The sequence below is a fragment of the Triturus cristatus genome, chromosome 7 (assembly GCF_964204655.1).
Source record: "Triturus cristatus chromosome 7, aTriCri1.1, whole genome shotgun sequence".
In the NCBI taxonomy this organism is placed as follows: Eukaryota; Metazoa; Chordata; class Amphibia; order Caudata; family Salamandridae; genus Triturus; species Triturus cristatus.
In genome coordinates, this window is record NC_140590.1 from 1,347,677,672 (window position 1) to 1,347,703,805 (window position 26,134).

Sequence of the window (26,134 nt, forward strand, 5' to 3'; positions counted from 1 at the left end):
AAATAAATTATTTCATATGGCGGTACCTGATGGTGATTCAGATAGGCCTTCTTTCCAGCTATTTCTGATGTACTTCTTATCCGTATTAGTATGATGTGGAGCTGACGCTCTGGTACTTGAGTTACCTCAAGCATACAGATAGACTTACTTTAAGATCTCCTTCAAAACCAAAGAAAGTCTGATTTTCATCCATGCCACTTGATATATTCGCGTAATGGGGCCCTTACCCAGTGCTGCCAATATATATACAGGAAGACTCTCCATATGCGGGGTTTCTATCCTTCCTATGCATCTTGACTTATCGACTCCTTGATTCATCAAGTCTCCGCCATTAGAGGTTATATATTCATCGCTGGCACCAAGACCCTCTGACCAATTTTACGCTTTTAGCTCCCTGAAGAAGGTGCGACCAGAATATTGAGTTCATACTTCCAAAAACTACCGTTGGCGCAAATTCTGGAGACTATTAGAAGAGGACCTCTGTACAAGTCATTGTTTGAAATGTACTAATTAGTCATTTGAGAGAGCTCCAATTTATGATATTTAGATAAGGTATATCATTACCACTCCTACGAAAGTACTTATTTCAATTTCAGACCCTCTCGATTATCTTATATGTTCTTGTTCTCCTTGTTTTTGACACATTTGGTTGTTTTGTCAGTGTAATAATGCATGTTGTATGAATGTGGTATGTGTGATGGTTTGACTAGAGGGTGCGATATTAGTATATAAGCTTAGATAATTAACTATTCAAACTATTATTTTATACAAATATCAACAATAAAAACTATTAAAGTTATTCTGTTTTTCAATTTCGGCTTTTCTGTTTAATATATGTATTTACCATAGCTGTGTGGACAGTTGTTCATATTTGTTGGCTCTCTTAGGATTCCTAGTGAGCGTTGTTAAGATGGCGAGAAATTCTGCCAATCAAAAATATATATAGGCAGGATATTTCGTATTTCTTCATTAGGTCTTTAGTGAACCTGGGGTGCCTTAGGTTCACTACCACACATTCCCCATCAATTATTTTCCCTTTGCTCCCCACCCATCCAACTCTTCTTGCCATGATTATATGGGGGGCCAAAAGGGACCCATTCACTAATGTGTTGTCGCACCAATGTTTCACCTTGCGCGCAAGTTCCCTCACACCCGCTTGAATGGGGAGTACACCTGTTAAAACCACTGCTAGCGGTGCCAAGTCAGGTGGGAAATGTAACATGGTGGAACCATACACCTCACTCCCCCACGTGTTTTGGGCAGCATTTTGAGATTTGATGAGTGCAGCTACATGACAGTACTCTGCTGCTCAGCCATCTAACTTGGTGGGGGGGCATATTGACATTGGACACACAATGTTCCACCTCCATGCTCCTCTGCAAAGATGGAGGCGCACTTGACAATGTCAGTGCAGTATGACTGGACCCTTCTGTCATCTCCTTTTGACCTACGTGCAATCTCCCCCTCACTGCATCCGATTCCCCACATGTTCCCCTACAGCTAGAGCCATGGGGAAAAATAGAAACAATTCTTCGTTGTGGCACCAACCCCCCCCCCCCCCCCCCACCCTCCCCCTCCCCTCCCTTGAGTCACTCATGCTATGTCTTGGGTGATAAGATAGCTTTGCCTCAGTCCAGTCTAGACATCCTAATAACGGAGTTAACAATTCTTCTAACAAAAATGTTCAAAGTTCGTAAAGGGCGTATACAAGGCTGTTCCGCCTTGGACGACATCACCAACATCTAAATTCACAACTGCCCCCTTACAGCTAGAAGCCACCTTCTTGCCCCCTCTCTTTTTTGGGGCTGGAGGTTCTACAAGGAGAGAAATGTTCACGTAAGCATAGTCCTTAATGAGTGCAGGATGTGAGCCAGTTGGCAGATGAATTAGCCCTCGCGGAGGTGTTCCGGCTGCGGCTGTATCGCCGTGGGTTGGCGTGAGCGAGTCTCCACTTACTTCTTTGAGTGAAAGTCTCCTTTCTGTTAGTAGAATTTCTTTCTCGCCCGTACAAGAAAGGAGTCAATGGTGGTGGTTGTGTCACCGCCGGGGTCACTCGCCCCAGTCTTTGTTTTCCTCATCAGGCTAAAATAAGTAATAACTTAGATCAGTTACCTTACGCACAAAGAGGGCTGGTCCTGCCTGGCCCCTTCTGGTTGCTGACAGGCATGCTCTTGGCCCGGGCGCGTCCCGCGCCGAGGGCGGGGCTTGATGTTTTTGAAGACAGCATCTCTGAGCACAGCTGCACAGTTTACTATCTCTCTCACAAAGGGCTTCTGGACGTTGTAGTGCCCCCGCTGACACCAGCAACCACCTCTCTGGTCCTTAACACTCACTCGCTGGGGGAGCGACTTGATGTTTTTAGTAGGCCGCGCCTCCAGGTAGAGCATCTAGTTGTCAATAGGGTACATTTATAAATGAAATCTGTATCATGGGATGCAAAGGCCGAACACCAACGTTGAACAAGAAGACAGTTAAGTGTGCCACACCAGAGTCAATAGCCCAGTCGTTAGCAGTAAAAGATAGAAGGCCAGTACTTGCAGTCAGTCTTCATGTCAAAACAGTGTATGATTGTTCCATCTCATCCAGCCACAGGAGGTGGATGAAGTGGCTATCAGTTTTAAAGGGTCATGATGCAATACAATCTGGCAAGGCAAGACCACGACTTGTTGTTTCCGTCCTGAAAATATCCATCTAATACTGCTTTCAAGAGATTTTGCTTCTTTATGTGAGTGGTTGTTCACCTGGAAGTGATCGAGGCAGTTACAACCATGTATACATTTTCAGATTACAGTAGTTACTACCTATTCAATGCTTTGGAGGAGATAAAAAGGAAGATAATAGGGTGTGCAACTGGCTGTGGAGCCTGCTTTAAAAATTAGGATGCCAGCCACTACTACATTCAAACTTTCCTGAAACTCCTGTTGAAACCTGTTCTTCTAGAAACCTGCACATCTTTGGGGGTGTTTTCTGCCCATTTCTATCCTTAAAAGGGATATACTCCTTCTCTTGATAGAACAGAATCATCAGTTTTTTTCTCAAGTATGAAAGGCTCATGGAGAAGCTGTGAATACTCCAAAACTCTTGACTTTGTTAGTCTTCCCAGAGGTTACAGAGCGCCCGGCATGCCCACCCTACTGGGATAATTGTATTTATTAGTGAATTGATTTACATGTGAAAATTCATATTTTATTACCTGCTATTTGTACATCAAGCCATCAGCATGTGATAGTTGGACTTACACCAGTAGCTTTGTGAATCAGGCACAAAATTACCTTTCACAGTAGCAGTGGTAGGCAAGGGGAATCTGGTAGACTTTGATAAAAAAGTGTTCGTGTTTTGCAAGACTCTGCTTCTCTCAGTCAATTTGTCAAACTTACATGCTCACTGCCCATGCCCATAACACTCAACCTTTCGCATACATGCTCATTGATTCATACGCTCTATTTTCAGTGATTCTCTCAACAAGACTGTTAATAGTGCAAGATTGTTCTACACCTAAATATTCTTAATGAGTCGACTGTGTGTAATATAAGCTCATTTATCTAATCCCTCTTAAATTTCATCAAATGTGTTGTTGCAGTTGTTGGGAATGACCATGTTTCTGCATAGTGTTTGCCCAAATGTTTGCCTTCTGTAACTGAACTCGGGCTGTATTGGTTTTAGGACTCGGTGAACTTTACCCCGCTAACCAGCTTGTGCTCCTCCATAGTATCTGGTACTATCTGTACCAAGGGTCTGTAAATAAAATGGTACTAGTGGACTTCAGCACTCATTGTGCCACCCATTAAAGTAGCTCCTGAAAACATGCCTCAGGCGTGCTGCTGCAGCATAGCCTGTAGGACAGTTTTAAACTGCCAGTTTAACTTGGCAAAATAATCCCCTTTGAGAACCCTAAACCTTCCTTTTTAATACGTGTAAGTCACCAATAAGATACGCCCTAAAACATCATAGGGCAGAGCACGTGGTATTTAAAAAGTAGGACATGTATATTTAATGATTTAAATGAACTGTGGGTGAAAAAAAAACAAGATTGTTTTTCACTGTGACAAGGCTGGCTTCCAATGAACTAACACTAGTTTACATTATTACCTTTTACTAGTGATAAATTCTGATTGGGAACAGCTAGATAAAATACTTCTTCCTCTCATTGTAATAGTAATTCAAAAATCCTCTTTAATAGTAAAGTCGGTTTTTAAAATATTATTTTGGAAATGCCACTTTTGAAAAGTTGTCAATTCTCTGACTAAGGCTTCTGGGGCCTTTCCATGAGTGGCCAGCTGCATTGGACTGCTGATGGCTTCCTCACTGGGAAATATATTTTGCAGCCAAACAGTGGACAAAGGGCCTGGCTGTAGAGGGTCTTCCTGACAGGATAGCTGAGGAGGAGCTGTGCCCTGCCTTGATTGATTTCATTTCAAAAGGCCCTGCCCTAGTTCACACAGAGAACTGACTCTAGGCCTGGTCCTGCAATTTGTTTCACTAGCCAAGCTGGACCCAAACCCATGGCAGAGGAAAGAAGTGAGCAAAACTAGTTTTGAGGGTGGACAAACAATTGTTCCGCATCCACAGGCTGGCATTGGGCATAAAAGTATCAAATCCAGAACCTGAAATCAGAACACTCCTGGACCTGTGAAGAATCAGAAATAGGGCTGCCCTGATGTCTGAAGCCTGAAAGAAGATTGGACCTGCTTTCCCTGAAGCCAGGACCCTAGAAGTGACTAGAAGGGTCAATTGACTAACCCCTTTGTAAGCTGCAGGGACACATCAAGCTTCCAGAGGCCATCTTCTGTAGCTTTTGTGCTTTTCCTGAGGACCAGTTCCAACTAGCACTGCTGTGGACCCTTCCTATGGCCTCTGCTGGAAAGAGCCCCAATCCCCATCACAGTTGGTCTTAACTTTTGGCTTTGACCGGGTCTAGCAAAACCAAATAAGCACTTTGCGCTGCTATTTTTAATTCAAACTTTAAAAATGTATATTTCCAGGTCTCCTTACTGGAATTTTGTCATTTTGGTGTAATAATATTTATTTTAACTATTCACTTTTTTAAAATTGGTTTGTCATTTTTCTTCTGTTGTGTTTTAATTTTATTACTGCTTGAGTGTTGCAAAAATACTTTACACATTGCTTCTAAGTTAAGATTGACTGCTTTGTGCCAAGCTACCAGACAGTTAAGCACAGGTTTATTTATTGGCATTTGTGGTTTACCCTGACCAGGATTGTGAATATTTTATGAAGTGGGTTTATCACCATCTTCAAAACAATATCACAATTTCTTACAGCTTTCATGGCTGTCCACAAGTTGGTACCTTTTTGAATCTTTATATTTCTGAATTGCACCAAAGGTAATTAGCACCCCTGCCCTCATTAACATCTGAAACCTAGCTCTTTGTTTTAGTATGCTTCCTGTTGCTTTTCCACACTCTTGATATACCTAAATTGAAGTGGTGCTATTGTTGTGTGGCCAGTCATAGCTGCAAAGAAGCCCCATATCACATGTCTTACTTTCAGTCAGCCCTGACATTTTAGGTGCAATTTCTTTTATTCAGAGTAATGACACCAACACCTATCACAAGTTTAAAATACAGAAAACGAAATTATGACCGCAAAATGTCAATGAACCTACTCTAAAGTAAGCTCCTACCCCTTATACACTGATGCACCATTGTAAAGACAGCACCTCAAACCAACACTCCATCACTTTGGAATCATTAAATATCTCTTTAAATGTCGTATCCAAAAGTAGCACCTCTGGTAAAACGGACGAAGAGATGTTGAGGGAAAAGAACAACAGGGATAGAACTAGGAAATAGTGGTGGGATGAAGAGGGGGAGAGTTGCAAGGGTAGAAGGAAAGGAGCTCCCTCAATTAAACCACCTTCTTCATGAAATAGCCCCTTTATATAACTTCCCAAGTCTGTTTCACATTTAAATGTGATTAAAGAAGTTCAATTGGTGTATCTTTTAAACAGCAAGGGTCAGCTAGTCCACAGAATAGTGCCTCAGTATGAGTCAAATAGTAGTTTGACCCACTCTAAACAAAGAGTCTGTCGCCTCCAAGTATGTGAAAATGTAGAGCTTGCTATTCTTCCAGACTTTCAGCTTTGCAGTAGTTCATACTGCTGCCCCATCATCCAGACTCAAGAATTATTTGTACGATCCTTGTAACTGCGGCTGTCTCTATTGTTTCGAAGCACTAAAGTCAAGAAAGAGAGGGATCCTTTTACCCAGTTTGTGGGGGACTTCTTCATTGCAGCTATCTCTCACAATTCAGGATCTCCCAGGCCAGAATCAATGAAAAGTACCACAATGGCCCCACTATCTCAAGCTGCAGCCCCCCAAACAGCCTGATATGCCTTGCAGATAATCTTTTCTTCACCTCTGCCCAGGAGGGATAGGTGCTCCTTTAAAAAAGGAGTGCATCACTTCAAGTACTGTAGCCTTTGGAGCAAAAGGGGGAAAACTGAGGACACACACAGCGGCTACTCTTTTGCCAACAGCTCATATTTTGTTTTCTAGAATATTCATCACTGTGTCTCTGAATCTCTCACCCTTTTTCATCTGTTACTCCACTCCTCTGGATTTATTCTCCAAGTGGTTTATTCTGATGACCAGCAGTGTTGCTGCCAGCTCCTCCCTTTTCACTGTAGATCCGATTGCCTCCAATTTGGCCTCTTCAACAATAGTGTTTCTATCCACATTCTCCAGCTTTTTATTATGCAGTCGTAGGCTCCTATCCTCTCTTACTTACCACTGGCTAATCTACTAGGGCCTTTGGTTTCACTCCTTCAGTAGATAGGTGGACTCTATTTTATGGGTCAAAGAACCCCTATTTTGTTCTGCCCTATGATGGCCACTGTCCATGCACTCCACTGTCATAAAGCGTTTAGGCCTAGTGCCCGACTCACTGTAATCTTCTCCCTCTCCCAGCTACAGCTGCTTAGCCCGTCACCATTCAGTGAGCCACTGTAACTGCCAGCCTTGGTAAGGCTGGTGCAGTTGTCAGCTCGGAAGGCCCTCACACCAGTTGTAGGCTTGTACCAGTCTCGACACCCTCTCTATTACCTCAGGCACCAGCATATCAAAACACACACCATTCCTCAGTGGCCCCTCCACCGTCTCGTCTTTATAGCAGGAGCTCTCCCATGTCCTTTGGCGTGATCGCGCACTGCATCCGTGTTTCCCACCCTCATACCTCTGTGGCCTCATCAGCGCCCTAGATCACAGCCATATACCCTGCTCACAGAGAACCAGAGGAGAGCATCAACCATTTTCGCCGCTAGGTTGTGCCACACTCTGTCCTATCATTTTAACCAAAAGAAACAATTGATGGACGGAATGCTGGACATTGCAAACATTCACCCTCAGTCACAAAGATCTGGGTTTAATCCATCATTATTTTGCTCACCACACCACCCCAGTTTGGACCCAGCCATATGCAAATCAGTCTTGACCCTGATCCTTGTGGGAACAGTCCAGCCCGAACTGACAACCCAGGTCCTCACTGGACCGGAAACAAGCATCTTGGGACTGGTTTCTGGGCATCACCCTTCTTCAGCCAGGCTAGCTTGAATCCAGTGGTGTAGTGAGCAAGGGACCCACGTCTGGGCATACCCTTCCCACTTTGGGCGACAAACGCAAAAGAAACAATTGATGGACGGAATGCTGGACAATGCAAATATTCACCCCCAGTCACAAAGATGCATGCACATTTCTGTTGGCTAAAATCCAGGCCTTAAAGTGTCACTAGTGGCAGGAGACTATCTGGCAGGTATGATTATTGGCATTTTGGTGTGTGGAACCGGTTATGGCATGTCTCGATCACTCTCCCCTACTGATGGTGCTATCCTACTTTCACATGTATCAGTCACACCACCATACATGGGTGATTAAAGGATATTTGACAGCTGCCCTGCTATGGGTGCTTTACTGCGAGCCAGAGGCCTTGTGAAATATGCATTTTGTCCTGTGTAGCCTTCTTGTTGGACGGCCTGGACAAACTGGTGCCCGTTTTATCCTGTCCTGGTATTAGGCTAAGATTAGTTGCTATCTTGCCTATAAGCATACACTTCTGTATTCTTGGTTAAATGTACACACAAAAGAATTCTGGAACCGTTCATAAAAGCTAAAAAGACCAGTTGTATATGCTACTGCTCAATGCCATATGTCTGTGATGAAGAATAGAATGCCTGTTTCAGATTTGGTCCTTGAGTGGACAACGATAGTGCTGTGCTAGATGGGTAACCACATTTTGTGAGCGGTGTGATCTCTAAATGTTTTTCTTGCTTTTTGGGCTTGTCATGGACTAGATGTCAAAATTAGCTATTTCTCAGTTTTTTCGGGTTTGTCCGAGTTTAGAGGGTGAACTCACTGTGCAAGTGTATATGATGAAATTGGCATCCTTGCAGACAGCAGTGATGTGTCATTCACTATTCACCCGGCTGCCAAGCAGATAGCTGAGATAATGAGCTATTTGGACAGTGAACATGCAAAGAAGAAAGAAACTTCACTAGATAGCAGAGATCATGTACTATTTGTCCATCAGCTGTTCAAACAGCAAAGAAGCATCCCTATTCACGTGACCGCCAACTAGATATCAGCGATCATGTACTATTTGGGCTGCTGACTAGATAGCAGTGATCATGTAGTGTTTGACCAGCGACCATGCAAACACAACAAAGAATCTTCACTTTTTCTCTGGCTGCCGACTAAAATAGTAGAGATCATGACCTATGTCACTAGTGACCATGCAAACTCCTAAGAAATGTCTAATTTTTCCTGGCCTCTGAATAAATTGCAGAGATGATGTACTATTTGCCCCCAGCTTTGCAAATAGCAGAGAAACTTTACTATATACCCGGTCACTGACTAAAGAGCAGAGACTTTGTACAATTTGGCCTATGGCTGTGGAAATAGCAAAGAAGGTTCACTATTTAATTGGTCGCCAACTAAATGGTAGAGATCAGTTACTATGTGGCTGGTGGGCATGCAAAGAAATGTCACTATTTACTGAGCCGCTGAGTAGATAGCAGAGATCACGTACTATTTAGTCAGCAGCAGTGCACACACAAAAGAAAATTCACTATTTACCGACCGCTGGGGGCCGTCGGAGAGATTTAAGTGAGCTATTGCCCAGAGTCACATGATTCTGAGCTGGGCTGCCGGGGCGATCGAACCACGAGTCTCGCACTCTATCAGCCACTAGCCCACTGGGCCACTCCTCTCCCACTATTAAATAGCAGATGATATATGCTATTTCACAATCAGCCTGGAAAATAGAAAAATAAATTAAATATTTACCCTGCTGCTGGCGAAATAGCAGAAATTATGTATTGTTTAACCAGTGGCCTTGCAAATTGAAAAAAAAACGTCATTATTCACCTTGTGGCTTGCTAAATAGTAGACAGTATGCACAACTTGGCCAGAAGCCGTGGAAATCGCAGAGGTATTTCACTATTTACCCTACTGGTGTCTAAATAGTTTACATTCTGTATTTGGACCCCATATGGAGATTTCAGCAGATAGTTAGAACTAGGTAGACCTGCAAGCAATAATAATTGGGATTCATATCTTTATGAAAAGTTAGGGTGCTGATGTATTATTATTACATTTGCAAAATGTGGTCGCAACTGCACACATACCTTTTGAGACTGGCATAGTATTTTACAAACCAACCTATGAACTATTAGGTCGGTTCCCAAAATACTTAATTGCAGGGGGTTCCAGAATGACCTGCTTGATTAAGATTTGTGAGGAGGTGCCAATTTGCAACCCTTTATGTTTGGCTGAAATTACGGGGGTGTTGGCCTGCAAAGGACAGCAAATCACCATTCCTATGAGTGCATCCCAATATGCCAAACTTTTTTTTTCTTCAAAGCAGCAGCTCTCTGTGAAGGTACCAGCGCTGTTTTTTTTTTTTTTTTTTAATGTTTAACGTTTTGGAAAACTTCTTCTTAAATTTGTCGACATCATTCCAAAGAGGAAAGGGCTCCTAAGGGAACCCTACCCCCTTTGCAAATTAGTTACCACCCCAACTAAAAAGTTGTTAGCTCATCAGTAGTTTGTGAAAGCAATTGAAGATGTAAACTATCAATACATTACTTTCATAATTGTATGGGGGGGCTGTTCATAACCACTCCAATTTTCAATTCAGAAACTAACACAAAAGTCCTTTTATGAGTTGAAAATAGGTACTTTTGTGGTGTCAAACCCTCTCATTTTGCGACTTGAGGCCCTTAGTACTATTACTGACCTACGTGAAAGCACTAACTTATAGGTTTGCCTGTGCAAACTTTTAACTATGCCAAAGTAATGAGTAATTTAGGTATTTCTGCATTTCTCTTGCATTACGAATTACTGAAAATTACAGGAGTACGTCCACTCACATAATTAACAGTCATTTGGGGGGAAATCCTACCGCAGGAGCACAGGAAAAAACAAACTTGGCAAGGATGAGCAGCTGCTGCTGTTCACGTTCGGGGGCAATTTTCACTATTTTGTTAGCACCAAATGCACCCTCAGGTCATTTTGTATGTGAGGGTGTATTTTGCAGTAAGAAAATACCTCTAAATGCTGGGTTACACTCCTTGCATAATTCCAAATAATTTTGTTGTAATTCTGTGTAAGTAAGCCACAGCAAATTGTGCAAGTTACACCCGCCCCTACTATTAGGTCTAAAAGTTCTAAATGTTCAAATGTTTCCAAGTTTTTTAGAAAGACAAGGCAAAGAATGCCACTCCATTGCACAGCGATTTGGGAGGCCCGTTATAGAGCTTTCGCGAGCTCTATATATGCTCCTACTCTTTTAAGTTTACCTGCAGAGGTAGCTAATGATAAAGATGATAATGATAAAGATGATTAGAATCTTTGCACGACTAGTTCAAACTGTTTCTCTTCTACAGCTAAGTACTCGTTCATAGTAACAAAGCCATGGGAATGTACTAGGAACAGATATAAGATTACCAAAAGACCTCAGAACACTTCTTTTTCTGAAGCAAATCAGTGCATTCTGGAATTATTCATTCTACTCCAGTTTAATTAAACAAGTCAGACTAAAGCACCTGAAAACAATGATTTGTTAAAGCAAAGGTCAGATCTGGAAATGTTGTATCCCAGTGACATAGTGCCATCTGATATTTAGGGAGATTTAATCAAAATAGAAACAATTGCATAGGGCCCCCTATGACATCACCAATGCTGTATAATTGAGAGGCTTTAATACAATCTCCTGACGGATGGAAGAAAACCTGTGCCCCTGATTCAGAGTTTGGTAGCCAAATTTAACACTACCAGAATGTCGGTGAACAATACCTCTGCCATTCTGCGGGACCTATGCCACCAAATTTAGAGTGGGCCACCGAACCTGTGAACAGCTCTCTTCATTTACAGGAACTGCTACCATGGTGGTTCGGCAAACTTTTAAAATGTTTTATGTTTAAAAAAAAAAAAAACTCCCAAAGCCGGAGTTAGATTTTCCAAAACAAAAAATGATTGGCCCCCACACGCGGAGAGATTTTTCCCAGTGTGGCGGTGTCATTATTTTTTTCCTCTCACCCACAGAAAGGTTTTACCCTAAAAAGGATGGATGGTGTAATAAAGTCTGTCCTCCAGCGACCCCCAACTCTGTCAGGCCACCAGAGGAAGTATTCCATCAAGGAGCTATGAGCAAAGGAATGGGACTATAATTATTCTGAATGTTATTGGAATATGAAGGAATATTACCAGTAAATCAGAGTAAGACATATAAGCATCGAAGTTAAAATCAAAGAAACTCAGAGAGCTATTTTATTCAGTGACTTCTTTGAAAATATTGTGAGAAGACACTGAATTGACATTTCATTACCTCGATTCTTTTGACCTACTGTTGGATTATTTCATAGTTCCACTTTTATATTCGTTTTCCAGACACAATGTGGATCGCCTGCTGAGGGTTCCGAAGTGATTTGAGATGATTCTCTTTTAAATGTCATTTTATAGCTGTAACTCAGATACAGCCTATGTGCTAGGTGATGGCTCTCACAGAAGTAGCAATAGTGCTGGCTTCAAGCAATAGTATTCAAAACAAGGACACAATGAATCGTGAAATCTCACACCTGGCCGTCATTAGCCTTCCTGAGCAATTATCAGGCAAACGAAACAGAATCCCTGCTTAGAAACTGCATCACCTTTAACAAGAGACAGTCTTGCTGATTTTGGACCTGGTCTGGTCCCATTGGTCCTTGTGGCTCTGATTGTCCTGGTTCCCCTGATCCTTGCCAGCCTGATCCTGATACCCCAGTTCTTGATACTCCTGCTCAGTAGCGGCTGGTGTCTCAATAGAGTGGCAAGGCAGGGGGTGGAGGGGAGGACAGACAGGTGGATGATGAGACAAAAAAAACACTTACTGCGGCATCACTGAATTGCAGTCCTGCCCACTGTAGGCACACATAGACCACTGCGGCCAATTCTGACACTGCTTTCAGCAGCATGATAGCAGCACCAGGATTGGTCTGAGCACCCTCGATTTGCGCTCCCAGTTAAACTGGGAGCCTGTGCCTGCTCTCTCCAACCCGGCAATGCACCTGGGGCTGGAGAGAGCTTCAGTGCGCATGACGGGTTGACCGTCCTGAGACGGCCGGCCAAACTGTCATGGGCACTGATAGCAGTTCACCTACCACTTCCCCTCTTGCCTGTCATTCCCATGCCCCCCCCCCCCCCCCCCCAAGCCTCGGCTCTGAGAGCAAAAATAAAATGACAATTGGGAGGGGGCGGCAAGGTGGTGTGCTCCTCCGCCATAGGTTAGGAGCCACTCCTAACTCTACTCCCCTTGGTACTTCAGGTCCTGGACCTCCTGGTAGTGGCCCTCCGTTCCTCTTAGCCCAGTTCCTGGTCTGGAAAATCTGATCCTTCTGGAACACCTAATCCTTCCCAATCTGGTCTCTGGTCTCAATGGCCCTAGTTCATCTGCTCCTGTCCAGCAAGTTCTCCTGGTCCTCCCTCAAATTGTCATGGTGCTCTTGGCCCTGGTCCTCCTGCTCCTTGTATTCCTAATTCTTCACTAACTTGTCCACTTAGTCTTGAGCCTCCTTGTTCAGGTCATCCTGTTCTTAGCTACCCAGATTGTGTCATCCTGGCTCCTGACATCTTGGCCCTCCTTGTCCTGGTCCTCCTTTTCCTTCTTGTCTTGGTCCTCCTTTTCCTACTTGTCCTGGTCTTCTTTGTGCTGTTATTCTAGGTCCTGATACTCCTTTACCTATGTTACTTGATCTTCCTTTTCCCCTTGGTTGTGGTCCCACTGGTCCTCCTTGCCCTGGCACTCTTACCTCTTGTCCTGCTGGCTCTGGTTGCCTAGCCATCCCCTTCTGATTCTCCAGGTCCTGTTCTCCTGCTCTTCCTTACTCTGTCTGGCTTGCCTAGAATTAGTCTTCCTATTCCTGATCTTCACTGTTTGTGTTTTGTTCCTGGTTTAGTGTCCACTAGACTTGATTCTTTTGTTTCAGGCCCTCCTTGTTTGGGTCTTTGCATGCCTAATCCGCTTGATTCTGGTCCTTGTTGCCATCCTGGTCCTTCCAGCCCCCTTTTTCTAACTCTTTCCTTTCCTGATCCTCTTAACCCTTGCCCCTTGATTTGGTCATTCTGATACTTCCCACCCAGCTCATCCAATCCCTACTACTTCAGTTGCTGGTCCATCTGGGTCTCATGGTGCACCTGGCCTCTTGTGTCCTGTTCCTTTTAGGCCTTGCCCTGTTAGCTCTTGTCATGCTTATTTGGATTATCCTGATCCTCCTGGCCCTTTGCCATGTCCTCATGGTCCTTCTGGCATTGCACCTAGTGGTCTGGGCCCTTTTAGTCCTGGTTCTCTTTGTTGTGTCCTTCTTAGCCGCATCATGTTGTTCCTTGTCCTTCTGGACATCCAGGTCCAGTCCCCTTAGTCTTCCTGTGGCATATGTTGTCCTTCTGGTCCTGGTACTTAGGGTCCTGATCTTCCTGCCCCTCCTAGTCTTTTGTTGCCTGATCCTTTTTCTTCTGGCTCTGGTTGCATGTGTCCCTAGTCTCACCTCCCTGGTGCTCTTGGCCATGGTTGTGCTTTTCTTGTTTTCATTGTTCTTGTACTTCTCTAGATTATATGCCCATTGGCCCTGATCCTCTTGGTCCTGGTCATTCTAGTTTGGTTTCTCTTGCACGTATTTCTCATGGACCTGGTTCACCAACCATCGTAGCCTTGGTCTCCTTGGTCCTGATTATCCTAGTCCTTGTCCTAATGTGCTTGTTATCATAAACCATGGCTTTTGGCCATCCTGGCCCTTCTTGGTCCCTCCTCGGTTGGCCATCTGGGTCTGTTCCTTTCTAGTTCTCTTGGCCATGGTCACCTTGTCCTGTTTCTTCTCACCCTGAACCTCCTAGCCTTGGTACTGCAGGTCCTGGTCCATCTGACCTCTCATCCTGGCCCTCTTAGTCTTTGTCCTTCTGGTTTCGAATGTTTTGCTCCTCTAGGTACTCTCAGTCCTACTGGTACTGCAGCCGTTATCCTAGCTCTCTTTATCCAGGTTCTCCTTCTTGGAGTCCCTCCACGGTTGGTCATTCTGGTTCTGGTCCTCATGGCTAACACTGTCCAGCAGTCCCCTTGCTCATTTTCACTTGGTAATCTGAGCCCTGGTCCCCGAAGTCCTGATCATCATAGCCCACTTAGCCCTGTTTCAAGTCCTCTTGGTCATGATCCTTTTAGTTCATCTAGTCCTCCTTGCTCTGCTCTTCTGGTTGCCCTTGGTACTAGTCCTCTTGGTCTTCCTAGTTTCTGTGCTGTTTATCCTATCCTGGTTTTCTGGTACTGCTGGCCATTACCCTCCATGTTATCTTCGTACTTCTCTACAGTTTGGTCCAGATCCTCCTGACCATGGTCCTGTTGCTCTTTGCCCTTGTAGTTCTGCAATAAGTTGTCCTGGCCCAGCACAAAACATCATAACCTTCCATATTTCTGATGTTCCTTGACATCCGGTTCATGCTAGCCTTCAACTTCTTGGCCCTGTATTTCCTCATGTCAGGTAATCATTTCCATGTACTTCTGGACTTAGCCCTTCTCGCCGCTACGGACGACATCCACTCCCTCCTCGACAGATGAGAGACTATGGCCTTCATCCTTTTGGACCTCACCGCCGCTTTCGACACAGTCTCACACCGCACCCTAGCTAGCGTACTCCACGACGCAGGAATCCAGAACAAGGCCCACGACTGGATTCTTTACTCTCTGAACCCACAATGACCAGCTGCGGAGTCCCCCAAGGATCCCCCAGCAGCCCCTCCCTTTTCAACGTCTACATGGCTCCACTCGCATCCATCGTCAGATCACACGGACTCAACATCGTATCGTACACAGTCGACACCCAACTCATCCTCTCCCTATCCAATGAACCCAACATCTCCAAACACAACTTCCAAGAAGGAATGGAAGGAGTCGCCAGGTGGATGAAGAACAACTGCCTACAACTCAACACGTACAAAACACAAGTGCTCATCATAGGCCCACTCCCGATGCCTGGAACGACACCTGGTGGCCCCCCCACCCTCGGGAACCCTTCCTCCCCCACAGACCACGCACGCAACCTCGGAATTATCGAGGACTCTGAACTCAAAATGGACCGCCAGATCAACGCCGTCACCTCCTCCTGCTACCCCACCCTCTGCCTACTCCAGAAGACCTTCAACTTGATTCCCCTCGAACACAGGAAAACCGTCACCCACGTCCTCATCAGCAGCAGACCAGACTACGGCAACCCACTCTATGCCAGGATCAACAAGAACCTCACCCAAAAACTCCAGAACGCTGCTGCCAGACTTGTCCTCAACCTACCGCACCACTGCCACATCAGCCAACATCTACGGTCACTACACTGGCTCCCTGTCGAGAAGAGAATCACCTTCAAACTTCACGCCCATGCCCACAAGGCCCTCCACAACAACGGACCCGGATTCCAGAACAGAAAAACACTCCTTCTTCCTCCTCGCGCCCAAGGCATGGAACCCCATCCCTCTCAGCCTCACACCTACAATGTCCAAGTTCTTGAAGGACCTCAAGACTTAGCTTTTCGGAGAATCACCGTGATCAACCAGAAGCTGCGTGCCTCCCGTCCACCCCTCAGCGCCTTGAGACCCTTTCGAGTGAGTAGTTGCGCTTTATAAACCCCTGATTACATTGATTGATTGAGTCCTTTGTATCCTGTTGTCTCCTGTTTCACATGCTCCCTGTGCTGGACCTTTTCATCCCCCTCACCCTAATTCTTGTCCATCAGTCTTCCTAGTCCTGCTCCTCTGGTTTATCTTCCTTGGTTTGCTTGTTCCTAATCCTTCTGCTTCTGATTCTCCTGGGCCATGTAGTCCTGGTCTTAGTTCCAGTACTACTTTGCCAACTCCTCATGTATTGGGTCTTCACGTGTTGTTCACTCTGGTCTTAGTTTCCTTAGACCTTTTATTCCTGGTGCCCCTTACTAGTCCTCCTAGTTTGCCTCTACAATCTTGGTCGTGTCTATCTGACCCTTGTCCCCTCTAGCATAGCCCTCCTGTGTCTGGTCTTCCTCATCCCTGTGGCACTGGTCCTCCTAGTCCCCACGCTGTGGGTCACCCTGGTTCATGTAGTTCTTGGTATTCTGGTTTAGGATCCCCCTGAGTATGACCTTCATGGATCTTTTGATACTGGTCCCATTGGATCTAGACCTCCTGGTCTTTCATATTCCCCTTGTCATTCTAATCAAGGGTTTCCAGGTCCTGCTAGCCGTGGTCCTTTCTGGTTGTGGTCTTCCTGGTCCATTCACTTCTGGCCCCTTGTTCGTCCTTGATCTGATCGTATTGGTCTTGGCCTTCCTGTCCTTCTTTCCATTGGTCTCTTGGTCTGTCTACCTTCTCCTGTTCGCCCTTATCCCTGTGGTCCTGTTCTTTGCGGTCAGGCTTTCCTAGCCCTCGGTGGCATTATAGTCAGTGGCCTTCTGTTCATTCTACTCCTGGTCTTCTGTTTCTTTGGGCCCTTGTCCACTGGGTCCAGTTTCCCCATGGTCCACATCCTCCTGGCCGTCCTGGTTCTTCTCACCTGATCCCGGTACCCCTAGTCCTATTCTTCCTTGCGCTGTTCCTCATCATCTATCTGTCCCTGGTCCCCTCTGGCATTAGTAGACTGGTCCTAGTAGATTAGGTCCCCTGGGTCTGGTTCTTCTTGTCCTGGTCCTTGTGGCTCTGGTGCCCTAACCCCTCCTGGTGGTCCACCTCCTGGCCCTTATTCTCCTACTTGTTATCATGCTCCTCCTATTGATCCTACTCCTTCTATCCGCAGCCTCCCTCCTCAATGATTTTAGTCAGGTACCGCCTCCAAGCCTGTCACTCAGATTTTCTATGGGTGTTTTTTTGGCTTCCAGATTTCTTTTGTTGAGACATCTCTGTCAGACAGAAATGAGGTCTCAGTGGAGACAGGACCATGACCACTGTAGGTACTGCTTAGCATGTTAAAAATCAAAACTAGCATTCCCAGAATCCATTGTGCAGGTGACAAAAATGTCAGTGTGACTGATGAAGGGGCCTCTCATAACGTGGAACTAATAAGCATCTATGCCTCAAGCCAACTCTGCTGGGTGAATAGTACGGAAAAGTGTGATTATTCACAGGCAAGAAAGTGAACTCCTCCTGTGAATTAACGTGATGCATGATGTGCCTGTAACCGGCTTTCACTTCCCCATTCCACAGAAACCCCATTACCGTGTCTCTCAATTTACCTTCTGCAAGTGTCCCAAAGCACTGTGCCACCATGCACCAATTGACTAATGTACTTGTCCCTTCCTCTGGGACCCAGATACCGCCTATCTGTCTGCATTCCCTGTTTGCTGCTTCTTGTCAACTACTGCTGCACCAGTCGTCGTGTGCGGAGGTTGGCTTTAGGCTGTCCTCGCACACGAGGCAGGAAATCTCTCTGGTGCAAGCACCAGAGGGATTTCCATTTACTGGATTCCGCTTCGGGGGCTAGGGTAGAGCTTCCCCAGTTCCAGAGGCTTTTTTTTATTTAGTTCAGAATGTGCAGGGTACATTGGGACTGCGTGCTCTCTTTATAAAGTTGGAGCGCCTGAAAAAACAGGAACTAGGGCAATGGTGGGACAGAGTAACACTCCATCAGTATATGGACAACAAGAAAGCCCCAAGAGGCTTACGTATCTTAATATTCCCCACGTTTGAGGACTTGAGTCCTGATTTACTTAAAGAATGGGAGGCAAATTTAGAGGGAGCATCATTAGTAATGATGCTGATATTAACCAGACATGCGATTGACAAAGGGGCGAAGCTGTTATCTGAAATAGACAGTAGGAAAAGAAACAGATGCGATAGAGGCTAAAGATTTAGGGCCAGATGTAGGTAAATTCAATTTAGCGAGTCCTTAATAGGCTATTAAGGACTCACTAAATTGAATGTAGGTAGGAATCGCAAAAATATTTGCGATTCCTTAATATTCCTTAATTGCGAATCGCAAATTGAGAATCGCAATCAAGGAATACCATCCCATTCATTCCTATGGACCAAGAGGCCCATAGGAATGAATAGGATTTTGCGCGCAATTTGAGAGTAACCAAGAGGCACTCGCAAATTCCGGGCGCAATTTCAAGGGTGCAAGGGTTCCAAAAGGACACCCTGTTGCACCCCTGAAATGTGCATGTGTGCACATGTGGCGCACATACATGCCCTAAGGGCATGAATGTGTGCCACATGGCACTTATAAAAAAGCAAAAAAGTGCTTTTTTAAAGGAAATCGCTAATTACCACCAACTTGAAGTTGATGGTAATTAGCGATTCCTTAAAGCCAAAGTGCACTTTCTTTTGTCCTACTTACATTGCATTTAAGGAATCGCAATTTGCGATTCCTTAAATGCAATCGTAAAATTAGGAATCACAATTTTTGCAATTCCTTACTTTGCTAGTAGGTTTAATCTTACCCTCATTGATCAAAGCCAAATTGCGATCGCAAAGGCTGAAATTCTGCGAATTTCGGCATTTGCGGTCGCTATTTGGCTTCCTACATCTGGCCCTATATTGAAAAAAATTATGAAATTTAAAAAAAAGTTATAGAAAGCCATCAACAGTATCTAAAAGATAAGAAGATGCACAACATAAGGCGTGATGATAGAGACTATAAAGAGGGCCGCATCTACACGGTTGCAAAAAAGTATGATTCAGTTCAGGCTCCTGAAGACAGGAAAAGAGGAAGAAAGGAAATGGATGGCACTCGGTCAGTGAGTAGTGTCTCGGTCTCCTCGCAAAGTAGTGTTGCCTCAAGTAGCAATCATACTGAGACCCTTTAGGGGAAGGAGCCTCAGCATTCGAGAAGGAGTTAGCAAAACTGCGCATAAGCTGCAAGCAGAGAAAAAATCAAAAGCAAGAAGAGGGATGAGGAGATACCAAAAGAAACACAAAGAGGGCCCAAATAGACCAAGAAAGAATGAAAACAAGTTGGAAAAAAATGTAAATATTGATATTGGTATTGAAACAGGTGAGGTGGGTGCACTATTTGAGATGGGACACCATAGTGATGTAGAGGTTATCAACTTGTCACAAAGAGGAATAGACACTGATGAATTAAGTTTGTTAAACTAAGGTCTGGGCTTTTTCCCAACACTATCTGGAGACTTGACAGATGTTCATGTTGATTTATTTAAGTTTATAAGTACACTTAAATTAAAAGATTTCTTTAGTAACCAAAGGTGTGATGTTTCTTTGCCAACTGAATTGTGCCCCACTCCTGTATTGAGTATTGCAGATATTCGTAATGTCCAATGTCTCTTGTCAATTGAGGAGGGGACAGATATTGAGATGGGGGCATTATTACAAGACTTGAACATCATAGAGAACCTAGATGCTGATAGTGGGTTAAGACCAAAATCCAAGTTTACTCCAGGTGGCTCTTATCATCTGAAGATTGATCTTTTCTATGATAAAGCAACAGAAGATTTATACATATTGGAATGCCCCACTAAATTCTCTAAAAAAGGAGATAACTTTTCGAAAGGTGAAAGGGAAGCATTATACAGGCTAGAAAAAGATGACACTATAGTCATCCGCAAGGCTGACAAAGGTAACAACATAGTGGTAATAGACAAAACGGTTTATATGAAAGAGATAGAACGGCAGTTAAATGACACCTCTTGTTATGAATTAGTAAGTGGGAATCCCATGATTGAATGGTATTTTTAATTGCTCTGAAACTTAGTGAGTGGAAAGACGTTTGTCTCTTATCTGACGAAAATAGGTTCTTAAAAGTGTGCCAACCTAGATTCCCCTGAGATCTTATATGGTTGCTAAAATAAAGGATTAAACCAAAGAAAATACAAAAGGACTGAAATATATTCTGTTCGGTGCACTACTTTTTGTTGAATTTGCTAAGTGAAATGAGCCGATGAGCTCATTTCACTTTCACTGCATCAGTGCTTGGGGGATATGTCAGCCCCCAGAGTACCGATTCAGACAGGAGAGGTATCATTGGAAAGAGGAGAATCCTGCTTGGGGATTGCTGCAGGAGGGCAATCCCGAAGCAAGGATCCACCCACTAGATTGCCAGGGACTATTTTTTGAGGGGGGAGCTGCCCCCCTGCAAAGGGCTAGTGCTCTACCCACCCTAGTCCCAGAAAGCCCACTAGACAACAGGGATGATTTGTTTAGGAGAAATTGGTGGGGGTGGCACTCCTAGGCATTGGGCCTAACCCCACCCGTCAATTGCCCCACACCAGTCTTTCTACCCCTCATCCTTCCGCTCTGGGGGCAGGTAAGAGGTCTTTAACTCCAATACGCACTGGTGGGAGGGGCAGAAAACCCACTAGACGCAAGGGAGGTTTTTTTTTTTGCCACAAGGTGTGGGGATGTCCTGCCTACCCGCCCTCTCTTCAGGCCTAGCCTCCTCCTCCAATATGACCCCAACAGTCTGTCTTCCTCCCTGGGGACTAAGGCATCCCTGTATTTTTGGCAAGAATGAACATTTTAATTTTGGATGTTTTTTTTATATACATATTGGTTGCAATGGCTAGGTCTGAAATCATCATACTTGTATGCTGAAGGGCTGCACTTTTTGGCCCCGGGTCAGCAGCCACCTGGGAAACCTACCAAGCTCTATTATTTCTGAAAACTAGAGTGGCATGCCTTGCATGGTTGCATAAAGTTTCTTTTTTACCCACAATGCCCTGCAAACCTTAAACTTTGCCTAAAATTGCACTGCAGCGCAAATATCTGTGTGCCGTGTCCTATAACTCCTGAAAAAGAAGTTTGGTTCCTACATTTCTTATTACTAAAATAACATCAATATTTTTATTCAAAATGTATTTTACAGTTTTTTCATCTATAAACAGTTTAGCTTAATTCATGCACTTACCTTTGTACAAACGATTGCACACTTGTATATGCACTTACTTTCAGATGCCTCACACATGTTGCATCCCTATTAAAGACTGCCACCACCTTACCATTGCCTGTTGCCCCTTTTTTCTTTATGGCCTGCTAAAGACCTCATTCACACTATTTATCCGTCCACTGGTCAAATTGTACATCGTATCTACTGTTTAGCCAGTAGGCGGCTAAACTTCAGATATCATGTACGATTTTGCCAGCTATTGGGTAAATAACAGAGCATGTACTATTCGGCCGGTGGCTGGGTAAAATAGGCACTTTCTTAATGTATTTGTTCATTTTCAAACACAACCATTGAAAGGATTTAAAGTGAGAGGGAGAGGATGGGAGAGAAGGAATGAGTGATGAGATGGGGTGCAGGCATTTGGAGTAGTGTGGGAGAGAAGGAAGAACAGGAACATGGTAGGATGTAAGTCCATGCTATAGAATGAAGAGCATGAATGGAGGCACCAAATGAAGTCCTCACCATGGCTGTCTGGTAAGGCTTCTGGTTGTAGAAGAGTCTGTGTATCGGTTATTTTGTGGTTGAATCATCTGGCTAAACTAGTTCCTGCGTGGAATTTGGTAAACAAAGTCTAGGCCAGAAGGGCATTGGGGCACATGGTGATAATGGCAAGTATAAATGTGTTTTTTGGTATGAAAGCATTGTAGGGAAAAGATTTACAGAATATTGAGGAGTCCTATTTTGGTGTGTCCTAAAGTCACTTCTGTAAGCAAGAATATTCCATGACAGTACTATGGAAAAGATGAAATGGTGTAAGCCATCTTTCTCGCCTTATATGCATGACCCACTCTATTCATGGGGGATCATTGCTTTTGAAGAGGAGCTGATTAAAAAACACTCACACAAACAAGATGCACAGAATCTAAACAAGTAGTTTAGTTACTTCACGTATCCATTATGCAGGAGTGTTCAACAGTTTACCTTCCCCATGTTTGTAAAATAGGGGAAGGTGGACAAAAATATAAGATTATCATAAATGATTTAAATATGGTTGTAATCTGAGGTTTCTTCTCTTCTAGGCACGGTAGGGAAATGATTCTGAATGCAGATGTTGGACATCTCCTGCGTACCAAGGCAACAGTGCATGCCGATGGGGGTGTGGCAGCAGGAGTGGCGGTCCTGGATAATCCTTACTTAGTATGAAGAGCAATATAGGAAAATTATTCATTAATTATGTACTGTAATCGTCCGTGACCAAATGAAGATATTGTGGGTGTAAACATGAGTTTTCTTAACTACCAAAATGTTATCATTCAAATGAAAAGATGTTTACAAATAATGCCTTCTATTTCGAATCTTTGGATGACAAATCTTGGAACTTGTGATAATGATGTTAAAGAAGTATTAAAATGTACATAAACCACACCTCGTCTGTATTGTTTTTTTCTTGATTTTAAATGCTGCCCATTTATGAAGCTTTTTCGTACTTGGCTGGCCCTGAGGATCCCGCTGCCTGCCTGACATTGTTTCCTTGCTGCCTGTCACCTGTTGCTGTCCCGGTCTCCCGCCGCCGCACTTCCATCTCGTGCGGCCGCAGTGGGGAGACCGGTTCACAAAAACCACAAGACCCAGGTGCCCCAGCGGTCACGAACCACGTGACCGAGCGTTGCGCGCCAGGAGGCGCTTCAAATCACGGTGCTGCTGCGGCAGAGCGGGTTCCCTGTTCCTGCTTTTTCGTACTTGGCTGGCCCTGAGGATCCCGCTGCCTGCCTGACATTGTTTCCTTGCTGCCTGTCACCTGTTGCTGTCCCGGTCTCCCGCCGCCGCACTTCCATCTCGTGCGGCCGCAGTGGGGAGACCGGTTCACAAAAACCACAAGACCCAGGTGCCCCAGCGGTCACGAACCACGTGACCGAGCGTTGCGCGCCAGGAGGCGCTTCAAATCACGGTGCTGCTCCCGCATCGCGGGATCGCGCGCGGGTAGCGCCGGGAGAAGCCCGGGACAAGGGCGGGACCGTCTGTGGCCGTCCGGGGCCGGAGGAGGCCGGGCTGGGCCCACTCCCTAAAGTCTATCGAGGCGTGTCCCTGCTCATTCAGGACCCTACTGACAAGGTATTACTGTTGTGCTGTCTAGGAGACTGACTTGGCACCTGTATTATGGGAAAAAAAGCCATCACGAAGAAACGATCTATGGAAATGCAGACCAAAGGCACTAAGGTCCCCTTGCCGAGCCTGACTGCGATCGATAGGATGCTGCAGAAAACCATAGGCGTCGTTGTAACCGCCATAGAGAGCACAGAGAGGCGCTTATCACTTCCCCCTAACATGCGCCTAGCTTCACTAAACCCTTCCTCCAATGAACAGCCAATAGTCTCACCTGGATCCACATTCCTGGACTCTTATGTAGGACTTCCAGGAGTTGAGGGTAGCCACAATATCCTATTGTCAAAAAATCCTCCTCCCGTAATATCACTCTCTGCAACAAGTGCAATTAGTGCGCCACACATATCAATTGCACAGCACCAGGATACATCTGTAGAGATATATGATCCAGCAACTGATCCAGTGGCCATGGAGGACCCAGCCCTCTCCCTCTGTACGTCATTGAACAAGAGTGGGAGCCTTACTGCTTTAGATAGGTCCCCACCCTTGCTAGCAAATGAGAATATCTGTCACCCTAATCACAATTAAATGAGGCCATATAGAGAGCCACCCTTAACGAGCAAAACCCCACTGTCCAAAACAACTAACAGCTATATTACTAATCGAGTAAGAACTGGTGGGGCTTCGAAGAGGAAAATAATAGAAGCAGTACAAAAAGGGAGGGAACCAAAGTTATTTAAAACCCAAGATTTGGGAATCCCTAAGCAAAGACCCTCCATAAAAAGGATACCTGTAAGGCCCAATGATAATCAAGGGCGTTCTACTCAAATCATCACTACAGGTAGTCCTACTGGAACCATAACTCCTGCTTCTAATGAGGGTGTCTATGGGTCACTGGCACATATAGAACACATTGTTAAGTCAATGATTTTGCCAGTCCTTGAAAGGATCAAATTGGTAGATGAAAAGCTGGAGAAATTGGAACAGTTAACTCTGGATAATTTTACTTCCCTAAAGAACCTGATAAAGGTAGAAGTTAGAGGGAGACCAGAGAACTTACCACTATCCAATGTTGATTCTGCAAGCACCATAAGTGCTGAAAGTGCTGTAAGTGCAGGATTGACAGTACAATCAACAAAGGTACTAAATTGCAAAGGTCTGAATTGTAATCAACAAAAGTTAGAAAAACGTGCTAAAAGTCCAACACCTAGTGCAGGGAAGCTTACGAAGGGAAAAGCTGTTATACCACAAAGCACAGAAAAAACAACACATAAGCACGAAGGAAGTATAAAAACTCCTTTGATAACAATTGACCTACCACCAGATTCACTACCCTACACAATTGTACTCACTGGCGTTCCTGAACTGAAGAATGGGAAAGCAGAATCCTACCAAGAGTTAAATAATAGTGTTATTCTGGTTGAATACGAACAGGCCGATCCCTAGATACTTAAATGGGGAGATATTGTTTGTCAGAAGGGTTGGCTGGATAGGTAGGAAGGTAAAAGACATACAAGGAGACACGATTATAGTCCATTTCAGGGATAGAAATGTAGTGGCACTAGTTTATAATGATGAATTTTATAATGATAAGGGCCCTATTAGAATTAAAAATCTTAATTATTTTTACAGTGAGAAGGCTACCCGTACATATAAATGCCGGGCAAACACGGCATATGAAGTTATGCCGTGGGGGCCCGACAACTTTTTCCAGATACCCACAAATAATCGCTTCTCAGAGCTATATGGGTTGGATGAGGCAAATTGACTTGAAGAAAGTTATGATAAAGAAGATGATATAATTGTCAAACCCATTAAGGCAACTATGGATGGATGTATTACTAGGGACACAGCCAAACAGGATAATAACCTAATCCTGCAAACAGAAGTGGGGAATATTAGTCCACCAATAACAAGAACTGGTGACGTAATAAATATAGACTTGAGCCAATCTGACAGTACTAAGGAAGCTGTGGTCAAATTAATTTCTTGGAACATTGCTGGTATAAAGAAAAATCTGTCTGATCCTGCATGGCATAATTATATCAGCAAAGCGGATCTCATTTTGTTCCAAGAAACATGGGGAGTAGAACACTCTTTTAAAGTAGGTTACAGGTCATGCCATATAGCAGCATCACACTTAAATAAAGGCAGACCATCTGGTGGGTTGATAATCTGGGCAAGAATCACGCTGGGCATCGACTTTACACAAGTGGATTCTAATAGCCCTGATATTCTGGCTATAAAATTTAATGACGCTAAAGTATGGGCAATCTGTATCATTAATATTTACAACAGACCCCATCCGTCAAATAAAGAATCAGATACAATAGCCCAACTAGATGGTTTTATCCGCAGTTTAGATCATAAAACTATGCTGATTATAGGAGGAGACCTTAATAGGAGTTTTGAATCCATTACGGGGTTAGATGATATCCATGGAGAAGAAGACAAGGCCTATAATATCCCTAGCATTGACGTAAATTATACAACACCTTGCACAAATAGTTCATTGCAGATATTAAGATTGATTATGGAACATGGCCTACGCTCCTGTAATGGTCGACTCCCTTCTGATTGCCCAAGTAAACCGACCTTTGAAAGAGGTTGTTCTACTAGCCATCTTGATTACATATTGGTTTCCTTGAATCTATGGCCAACGCTCATAGATCTGAATGTGGACAACCGTATTGAA

The 26,134-nt window shown here is 44.4% G+C and overlaps 1 protein-coding gene across 5 annotated transcripts in view; it reads left to right on the forward strand.

Moving 5' to 3' along the window:
- GSS (glutathione synthetase) overlaps positions 1–22,761 on the forward strand; it is a 651,892-nt gene extending 629,131 nt beyond the window's left edge. For all 5 annotated transcript variants that reach the window (XM_085619008.1, XM_085619005.1, XM_085619007.1 and 2 more), the window contains one exon: positions 22,416–22,761. In XM_085619008.1, coding sequence (XP_085475134.1) covers positions 22,416–22,539 — 124 coding nt within the window. In that variant the 3' untranslated portion in view covers positions 22,540–22,761. The remainder of the gene's footprint in view (positions 1–22,415) is intronic.
- Positions 22,762–26,134: the final 3,373 nt, after the last annotated feature.